At 57.8% G+C, this 10,253-nt stretch overlaps 1 protein-coding gene across 1 annotated transcript in view; it reads left to right on the forward strand.

Moving 5' to 3' along the window:
• TTLL8 (tubulin tyrosine ligase like 8) overlaps nucleotides 1–10,253 on the forward strand; it is a 49,895-nt gene that overhangs the window by 6,109 nt on the left and 33,533 nt on the right. Inside the window, exons 2-5 of the mRNA XM_027775339.1 lie at nucleotides 670–761; nucleotides 6,337–6,511; nucleotides 7,107–7,180; nucleotides 9,028–9,156. Of these exons, the coding sequence (XP_027631140.1) occupies nucleotides 670–761; nucleotides 6,337–6,511; nucleotides 7,107–7,180; nucleotides 9,028–9,156 (470 nt within the window). The remainder of the gene's footprint in view (nucleotides 1–669; nucleotides 762–6,336; nucleotides 6,512–7,106; nucleotides 7,181–9,027; nucleotides 9,157–10,253) is intronic.

The following is a 10,253-nucleotide window of genomic DNA, read 5'->3' on the forward strand; positions in this document are numbered from 1 at the left end:
TAGGGACATCCAGGGTCGGGGAGACAGGGCAGCACTGAGGGGCAAGCAGGAGCTGGGCTGGGCAGTGGCTCAGGGGCCAAAGCTCCAAGGACTGACGCAGGGGACTGGCCGTGGGTTGGCCTGGCCATGCCGGAGCTTAGCTGAGGCCTGGGGAGGGGGGAGCGGAGGCTCAGAGCGTGGGGAGGAGGGTCTCTGGATTTGTAAGGTGTAGGCTGTGGCACCCGATGTACGCACATGGGAGTGTGAGGGCCAGCGTCCAAGCTGGGGACCTGGAGGAGGTCAAGGGCAGGTGTCTGGGGGGAGAAGGAGCCACCTCAGGCTGTGAGCCAGATGGGAGGGAGGGTGGCCATTGGATAAGAGCCAGGTGGTCAGGCAGGGCTGAGGAGGGCAGCTCATCTCTGGCGCATGTTCAAGGACAGACAACACAGCCCTGTGGAGCCCAAAGAGGATCGAGATGCCCAAGGCAGGGAGGGACAGAGGACAAGGCATGGGGTGGGCGTAGGAGTGAGGGCAGAGGGGCGGGTGTGGAGGAGCCTTGTGGTTGAGTGTTCCTGAGCTGCAGGACAGGTGGGCGTGGCGTTGAGGAACTCCGACAGCATCCCTGGGGTGGGTCTGGCTCAGAGCTTCAGACACTGCCCCTTTGCCTTCATGTCTGTCTCTCTTTTGCAGAATTGAAACGAGGAATTTCCCAAGACTTAGCTTCTTCCCCCAAATTAGACAAATACAAAATAGCAAGACAGTTGACTGAAAAAGCAATCAAGGTAAAGCTCTCGAACTGGGTGGGGAGGGTACTTCAGATGGAGATTTATTTTGGAGTTGGAAGTCTGAGGCCCAGCCTGCAAGGCTCTCCCGGCCAGGGTGTCCCTAACTGGGCCAGCTCTGGCCTCTTCCTGGGGCTGGGGCTCCTCTCACCGCTGTAGCGTTGCCCTGTCCTGCCCTTCATGGCTGCCGGGGGTCTCTGGGGCGAGGTGCGTGTCCTGGTTCGTCTCTACTGACGGGAAGCGAGGGCCTTCTGGGTCAGAGACTGGTGCTCGCTTGCTCAGGGAACCTCTCGTGCCAGCCCAGGCCCCAGTCACACACGTGTAACTCTGCAGCTTGTGGGGCGGCCGACACCCCCTCCCCCAGGCAGAGAGGACTCCCTGTCACTGCCATGGCGGCGTGGCCCTCGGGGAGGAGGGAGCTGAGGGAGGTGCTGGTGTCCTGTGAGGGGCCGAGGGCTCCCCGCTGCCCTGAGAAGGGGAAGAGCAAGTGAGGCGGGGAGCGCTGCACCTGTCTTCACAGCGTGCCCTCCTGGGACGGGCAGAGCGCAGCGGGGTCCAAACCGCCTCGTCCCCCTCGCGTTCTGGGGCGCAGTAGACACAACGTGCGCGGGCTGCAGGTGTGGCTTGTCTGAGGTTGGACACGCTCGGAGAAGCGGAACACGTCCACCCGTGTGGTTGGGCAGTCAGGGTGAGGGACGCTCCCCCGGCCTTCTGAAGCTCCCCCGGGCCTGCAGCCATCCCTCTCTCCCACCTCCAAACCCTGGCAACCGCCCACGTGGTTTTTGTGACTCCATCGCTCAGTTTCAGGAACCACAGAAGCTCCTTAATTGTCCGATTTTCTTAAACCTTCCAGTGAAAAACCATTCAGGGCTCTGAACATCGCTTTAAGTGCTGTATTAGCTGCACTCCACACGCTTCTACTTTGTAATCTCTTTGTCAATATTCGGTTCAAAGTCTGGTAGTTTTATATTATTCTTCACTGAGCCATAGGTTACTTAAAAATATGGCTCTTAGGTAGCTATGGTGACACAGCAGTAACGCAGCGCGCCGCAGTGCCAGAGCCACAGGAGAGGGCCCAGACTTGTGTCCCGGGTCTGCCTGTCCGTGTCAGCCGTGTGCATGTGTCTGTGTGTGTCAGCCATGTGCTCATGTCTGTCCGTGTCAGCCTTGTGTGCATGCCTGTCCGTGTCAGCCGTGTGCGTGTGCCTGTACATGCCAGCCGTGTGTGTGTGTGTCCATGACCCCGGCTGGCTGAGGCTGGGAATGGGTCACAATGTGAAAACACTGTCAGGGTGTGCTTTGTCTCTCTTCCGTCTCTCTCATGGAAGAAGTGAATAAACTTAAAAAGTGTACGTGGTTTTTCATTTCTATATTTCTGCATATTTTTTGTAGTTACAGTATTCTCTTTTTTTTTTTTTTTTGAGAGCTTTTCGCTATAGGGCACGTGCGCTCGCCAGACAGACAGAGAGAGACATAGAGACAGAAAGCGAGAAATCACCCCCCAGGGGGATTGGTCACGCTGCAATCCCTTCTCCTCCATTCTCCTCTCGGGATCTTGGGCACGCACGCACACGCGCCCAGCGTGAGTTTAAACCACCAGGTCCAGGACGTGAACTGCGGTCGACCAAGTGGGAGTCCAGCAACATAGCCATTACGCTAACTGCTGGTTCCCCAGTATTCTCATTTTCTAGCTTAACTTCATTGTGGGTGCAAATGATCTATGTAATCAGATGACAATATCGCACTGGAATTTGTTTAGACTTCCTTTATGCCAAACATTTGCTAATGCATGTAAAAGTTGGTGTGGAGTCCTTTACCCACGGTCGTGAAGGCAGAGTTTGCTATTTGACTTGCTTAAATTCCCTATAGTCCTATTGAAGCTCCCCTCGATCATTTACTGGGAGAGGCATGTGAAATATTTCACTGTGTGGATTTGCCTATTTTGTCCATTTTGCTTTATATAATTTAATTTATAGCCCTCTCTTTGTTTAGAGGTGTTTGCCTTAGGGTGTATGCACTGGCTGGAGAGACAAGAGACAGTGAGAGGGAAAGTGAGAACTCACCCCTGGGGGTACGGCCATATTGCAGTCCCTTCTCCTTTCTCTTCCCGGGATCTTAGGCACGCACGTACAGGTGTCCAGAGTGATGCCCGACGTGAGTTTGAAGCCACTGGGTCCAGGACTGGAGTTGCAGTCCACCATGTGGGAGTCCAACCATGTAACGGCTACACCATCTGCTAGCCCCAGTTTGTAGCCCTCTTAATAAGTGCTAACACATTTTTTTTCTGGTAATCAAACCTTTTTAAAATTATGAAGTTAGTAATGTTTATTTGTCCCTAAAGTATCCCATAATTACATCCTTTTATTTTCTAACCTATCTGTAGACTTTTGCTTTCAGTGATTAACAGATTGTTGTTTTTGTAAATAAAAGAATTAGCTTATTAGTTTTTAATCTGTCTATCTACCTATATCTATCTATCTATCTGTCTGTCTGTCTATCATCTATCTATCTATATGTCTCTGTCTCTATATCTCTATCTGTCTATATCTATCTGTCTCTATCTCTATCACCTATCTATCTCTATCTATCTCTCTATCTCTATCTATCTCTATATCTATCTAGCTAGCTCTCTATCTATCTCTATCTATCTATCTATCTATCTATCTATCTATCTATCTATCTATCATGTCTATCTCTATATATTGTCTTGCCCTCTTTTTGTCTTTTTTAAAAAGTTACTTAATTTTCTTCCTTCTTCCTTTTTCTTTTTAAGTTGCTGTAGGGCATGTGCACTTGCCAGAGAGAGAAAGAGAGCTGAGAGAGCATGCCTCAGAGAGACAGCCACATCGCAGTCTCTTCCCCTGACCCTCTCAGGATTCGGGGCACGCGTGCATGTGTGCCTAGTGTGGTCTTCAAGCCACTGGGGTCTAGGACTCAGTTCTACACGCCACGTGGGTTTCAGTCACCTTAGCCACTTTGCCACCTCGCTGGCCCCACTTACTGAGAGAGGGAGAGAGACAGCGCCTTCAGCAGTCCACTCTGTGATCCTCCACAGCCCTCCCAGCCAGTCGGGGTCGCAGGTGTTCACGCACGCCCAGTGTGAGGAGATGCACCTGGAGACCAGACCCGGACCTCCTGGTGCTTGTAGCATTGCAGAGCGTGGAGCTGCGGCTGTGCTGCCATGCTGGGCCCGTCCGCCTTGTAGTTAGACCAGGCTGTGCACCTGCGCCGGCACTCGTGAGCTCCAGCCAGCTCCTGCTGCTGCTCCATCCCCACTTTCAGTACGTGCAGGCCAACCTGCTTCTTTTCCTCTCCTTTCTTGCCTCTGTTTGGACTGGCTACATTTTATTCCATTCCCCCCTCTTATATTTTAGAAGTCTTATATTCTGGGGGCTGGCAGGTGGCATGGTGGTTAAGGATGTTGGACTCCCACATGGCCAACCACAGTTCAAGTCCTGGACCTGGTGGCTTGCTCTCTCTCTCTCTCTCTCTCCCTCTCTAGTCAAATTAAAAATAAATAAATAAGTAATGTTAAATAAAATAGTTCTTATTAAAAAAAAAGAAGTCTTATATTCTATTTTTGTGTTTCTCTTAGGCAGTGTATTCTGCTCACCTACTAAAATTAATTCATTTTTCTAAAATTACTCAATGTACCCACAACCTGGCAGATGGTGGAGGAGGGCAGGAAGTCTTGCAGAGCTGCAGGGCGCCAGCCCTCTCACTGACTGTCCAGCTCTGCCACCGCTCTCCCAGTTCATCCCCTGCCCTGCCCATGCGCACAGCCTTGTTGGGGGCTGGGGGCAGACCTTGGATCAGTTTTCCAAGGAGAAGGAGGCTCAGTAAGGTCCCCTGACCGGCCAGCCTCTCGTGGGTGCCGGAGCTTGATTCACAGCTTCTTGCCATAGGCACTAGCTTTCTCTCGTCCCTGGGTGGGGTCCTCCATGGGGCCCATGTAAGCTCTTTACTGTGAACTTTGTGGGCTACCACGGTGCCTGTCCATGCTATCACGGTCCGTGCACATCGGGGGCCTCACCCGGTGTCTCAAGCTAGCCGGGCTGGGCTGGGGGCTCACCTGGGCTGCTGTCAGGGCTGCAGGGAGGGCCTGTGGGGTCTGCAGCAGGAGTGATTCTACATGTCTGAGCCTCCCACACCAGGAAAGCCTGTTAGGTTCTTTTCACCAACTTTTAGTCATTTGATCAAGGACCAGGAAGCCCAGCTCACTTGCTGAGCCTTGTCAGCAGTCACAAGAGCAGTGGCCCACCCTCCGTGTTATGACCCCTTTCGGTTACGAGCAGGGTGCAGGTTCCTGCCCTCGGGAGAGGGCCCATCTCATCAGGGGTCACGCAGTCCTGCGAGGAGGACACAGTGAATGTTTTATTATTACTTTACATCGACACACAGTGACTGCACATTTATGGGGTACGGTGTAATTTTCAGTACGCGAACACAACATATAAGATCAGACATTCGTCACTTTGTGCTGGAACATCTGGGTTCCCCCTTCTCACTATTCTGACACACACAGTGCCGTGGGACACTAGAACTCATCTTTAACCAAGTTTGTACTTCCTACCCGGCCTTCCTCTACCCTCCCCACCTCTGGGCACCTGCTGTCTTCTCTGCTGCGTGAGGACGGCTGTTCCAGAGTCTGCGTACAAGTGGAGACTCGTGCGTCTTCCCTTCTGCACCACGGGCATAAGTTGAACCGTCTTTGCGGTCCACAGAAAACCATGTGGTCGTTTTCCTGTGCTGTCGAATTTGGTTTTCTAGTATCTATGTCTTCAGGGTGTTGGCGTGACCTTGGCTTTGTCTGGTTTTGTGCTAGGGTAATGCTTGTCCTGCAAATGGAATTTGGGAGGGCTCCCCCAATGCTGGCTTTGGAACTGTTTGCAAAAGCTCTTCGAAGGTCTTGTGGAAGTCAGCAAGGAGCTGTCTGGTCTCCGCTTTTATGCTGGGAGGGATTTTGCGATGACTGCATCTCATCACTCCGGTCTCTTTAGGTCTGTCTCCACCTGCCCAGTCCCGGTAGGCTGCGTGAGTTGTGGGATTTCCACTCCTCTGGGTCTCTGGCGTGCTGGGGTGCAGCTGTTCCTCAGCGTCCCTGGCTATTGGGCTTTGTGGGACTGGTCACCATGTCTCCTTTGTCATCCCTGACTTCCTGCGTTCGGGGGCCCAGCGAGCATGGGCCCTTGCCCACCCGCTGGACCCCGATGGTCACCTGCTCGTATTGTGGGTGCTGACCTCCCTCGCTGTGCAACAGCACCCGTTTTCCTGGCGTGCCGTGGTCTCCTTGCCTTCTGTGTGCGAGTGTGAGTGTGAGTGCATGTGTGAGCAGCCCTGAGAACAAGACACCGTGAAAGTAGACATCCAGAAAGTGGCTGTCTCCACTGCCTCCTGTGACACACATGCACACACTTGCACACGGGGTGTGCACTCACCCTGTGCCTGCCCAGTCTCGGGGCTCCTCATCCAGGCGCCACGGGGCACAGTCAGTCCCGCTCTGCTCTGGGACTCCTCTCCCAGGGAGAAGCTGGCCTCTCCGTTCTCCAATCCACACGCCCTCTTGCTGTTTTAGGAGAAGAAGATTTTCTCCATCTACGGACACTATCCGGCGATCCGCACCGCCCTGCGGAGGAAGGGCTGGGTGGAGAAGAAGCTCCACTTTGTATCCAGGGTCGTTCTGAGCACCGAGGACGAAGGTGAAGAGGTCACAGCTAGCGTGGGGACACCTCGTCTTTCCATGCAGGATGGTGTGCGGCTGTCACTGGGTGCGGTGGGGGTATTGGCAACTGCTCCCAGGCCCCCCGAGCGCTGGCGTCTCCAAGTCCAGGATGTCCACACCCCGGGCAGCCAAGGCCTCTGGCACTGGTCCCTCCCCAGGGCACTCCAGTCCGGGTGGTCTCCTTTGCCCTCCAGCTCGGTCCCCACAGGCTGCACCTGGGGCTGCCCACCCTCCGCACTTGCTGGCTGGTCCACCCACTCTGCACGCCAGGGTCAGTGCCCTCGTGGCCCTGGGCCCAGCACAGGATGGGTTCCGCATAACCCTCGGGACCTGGATCGAATGCCCCGCCCCCTCCTGCAGCCCTGCCAGGGCCCCTAGTCCCGCTCTCCGTCACACTCACCCCTGCTGCCCTGGGCTATGGCGGCACTGCCTGGTAGGTGGACGTGCTGTGGACACTGGTGGCGCTGTCCCTGGGCCTGACTCAGGGCACCTGTCCGCTGAGGGCAGGCCGCACCTGGAACAAGAAGCAGCAGAGCGACGGCCAGGCCCCCGCAGGGAGTCGTGGCCGAGCGCCTGGGCCTGTGCAGGTGCCCACAGCGTCCTCCCTCGTGTCGCGTCTGCAGACCGTACGTACGCTGATGTCAAGGAAAATCAAGAACTGGCTTTAGAGAGGACAGACGACATCCACGATGTGATGGTAGGCCCCCGGGTGTGCTGAGCAGGTGTTCACTGGGCTTCTCAGGCCGCTTACCCCCGGGGTCTGCGAAGGAGAGCGCAGGGGCTGGGCCTGGCTGCACCGGGTGGGTGAGCTGACAGGTGCTGGGCTGGCCGGCTGTGTGGGATGGCAGCCCTGGTGCATCCACTCCTGCGTCCGGTGCAGCTCCTGCCTCCAGCCGGCTCCCAGGGACCCCCCTCTCGCCACCACGAGGACAAAAATCAGACCAGAGTGGGACAGGCTTGCTGTGCATGGTGTAACGGGCCAGGTCTCAGCACGGGGAGACTCAGACCGACAATGAGCCCTGGCGGAGGCTGGGCTGGGCGTGGCCAGGCACCTGTGAGCGACGTAGCTGCTGCTCTGTGGCCACAGGCCGGCCATACAGCTCGTCACGGTGCGGGGCGGCAGCATGTGCAGGGTGTCCGTGGTCACAGCTGCGGGGACACGTGTGCAGGCTGGGGGCACGTAAAGACATTGAGCCCTCAAGTTGGTGGCCTCTCCTGGCTCAGCGCGGGCTGCTGTCGCCACGTGGCAGAAGGAGGGCGGAGTCTCTTGGGGACCTCTTTAACAAGGGCCCTGATCCCACGCCAGGACTCTGCCTTCAGACCTCACCCCTCCTGAAGGCCCCGTCTCGATCCTATCACCTGGAGGTGAGGATTTCAACAGGTGTGCTTGCAGGGCTGGGGACATGTGGAGAGAGAGCTTCGCGCATGGCAGTGGCTCGGTCTGGCCCACGGCCACGCGGGCGCTCGGCCTGGTGCAGGAGGCCGTCTCACAGCGTTGTGTGTGCCCCTGTGACGCACTGTGAAAGTGAGACCGTCTGCAGGATCAGCGGTTAGCATAATGGCTATGTCTCTGGACTCCCATGTAGTCAACTGCGGTTCGAGTCCCAGACCCGGTGGCTTAAACTCACGCCAGGTGTGTGTGCGTGCCCAAGATCCTGAGAGGAGAATGGAGGAAAAGGGATTGTGATGTGGCCATCCCCCCTAGGGAGTGATTTCTCGCTTTCTGTCTCTGTTTCTCTGTCAAGCGCATGCGCCCTATAGCAAAATCCTCTCAAAAAAAGAAAGGAAGGAAAAAAAAAAAAAAGAAAGGAAGGAAGGGAGGAAGGAAGGAAGAAAGGAAGGAAGGAAGGAAGGAGGGAAGGAAGCGAGACTGTCAGACTGTAAGGGCGGGAGAGGAGGGCAGCCATGAGGAAAGGGTCGGGGTCCAGCCCTGCCTGGGCCTCAGGTCCTTCCTCAGCCTGCCCTGCAGTTGCCAGGCAGGGGCGTGTGGGCTGGTACACACGCGTGTGCCCAAGTCCTGCAGACAACTGCCAGAGGGTCTTCACCCGGAAATCAGGTCAGGGTCACCCTGGGCGGGGTGTTGGAGGGTGTCTTCGCTCCTGCGACTCTGGGCTAGGTTTCCTGACCGACACAACACACGTGTGAGCAGAAAGGGTCAGCGACAGGGATGCCCCCGGAGGCTGCATCCCCGCCCGGAGCCTTGCCCAGAGCCCTTCCAACCCTGCTGGGCAGTGGGGAGGGAGGCAGGCAGGGCACAAGCGCGGGGACTTTTCTGTGCACAGTGCACCCCAGGGCAGCCTGAGCCAACCCCAGGGGATGCCCACAGGGAGGCAGCTGGGACTCCTGCCCCGCCCCTCCACCGCAGAGGCCGCCCAGAGCCCGGCCTGGCCAGGGACTCACCCCGGACGCCTGGAGGTGGGTGCCGCCCTCGGCCAGGAAGGTCTCCCAGCAGGACTCCCACGCTGGGCGGGTGACAGGCCACGGCTCACAGGCACGTCCCACTGGGGTGGCTGCCCACAGCCCACTGCCCTTTCTTCTTGCCAGTCTAGGTTGGTAAAAAACGAAATGCCCTACTTCCTCTGGACCATCAAAAGGGACGTCATCGACTACCACAGCCTGACCTGTGACCAGATGCTGAACCACTACGGGAAGACGGCCTCCTTCACCACCAAGGTGAGCGGGGCTGGGCCAGACAGGCGGGGCAGGTGGGCGGGGGGCGGCGGGAGGCCGCCGGCTGGGGCTGGAGAACCGTTCGGGTGTGCCCGAGGCCTCTGCTGGGACCGCTGGCTGGCACCCCACCTGCCTGGGGCCCCCGCCCCTGCCCATGCCGCACCCCTGTGCCCTTCACTGTGTCTGGGAGTTCCCAGGGTGACAAGAGCCCCTCCTCAGGGTACGTAGGCCGAGCCCTGGGAGAGGCGTAGCAGGCTGCCAGTGCCCCCCCAGCCCGGGCTGAGGGGACGGGCTTTCCCTTCCCTGCAGCCTCACCCGGGCCCTGACCCACGCGAGGGGCCTGCCTGGGGCGGGGTGGCCCAGGCCATGGCCCACGGGGCAGCCCTTCTCTCGGCAAAGCCTGCGTGGGAGTTGACAGTGAGGACGCCTGGGCTGCCCTCCCCCCCGGCATCCTCGCAGGGCAGTGCATGCTGGTCCTCCTCGTCCCCAGCCTGTCCTCACCTAGCGTGGGGTCAGCCATACCTCTGTCTGGCAGTGCCACTGACTGTCTGGCAGCTGTCAGGGACACCGTGCTTTTGCAAAGGCCACCGGCCAGTGGTGCGGCATTGCCCGGGCTCACCACGGGTGCTCAACAGACCCAGGGGTGCAAGGGTTGCACCGTAGTCTGGGTGGACGTGGTAGTGGCACCCAGCTTCTTACCAGACCCGACTGGTCGTCCCTGTCCCAGAGCCTGAGCTGCCAGACCCTCTGAGGCCCATTTAGGCCCATTTAGGGATAGTGTCCACCATCCTGGGGGCCCTCAGGCGCCACCTCTCTCCCTGTCCTTGACCCTGTCACACCCTCTCCTGACCAGAGGGTAAGCCCAAGGTCTGGCCGCACAGACTGGCTGGCCTGGGAGCAGGCTGGGGCCACGGGCCAGGAGGCTGGGGAGAGCCCACCAGGCTGCACGCGTGGCGGCCGTGGCTGGGCGAGGGGTGCGGCCTCCAAGCGGGGCTCATGAGTGCCGTCTCTGAAGCTCGGCCTGTGCCTGAGCATGCGGAGCCTGCCCTGGTACGTCCAGGCGAACCCCGACACCTTCTTCCCCCGCTCCTACGGCCTCC

The sequence above is a fragment of the Tupaia chinensis genome, unplaced genomic scaffold (genome assembly GCF_000334495.1).
Source record: "Tupaia chinensis unplaced genomic scaffold, TupChi_1.0 Scaffold000548_1, whole genome shotgun sequence".
Taxonomy (NCBI): Eukaryota; Metazoa; Chordata; class Mammalia; order Scandentia; family Tupaiidae; genus Tupaia; species Tupaia belangeri.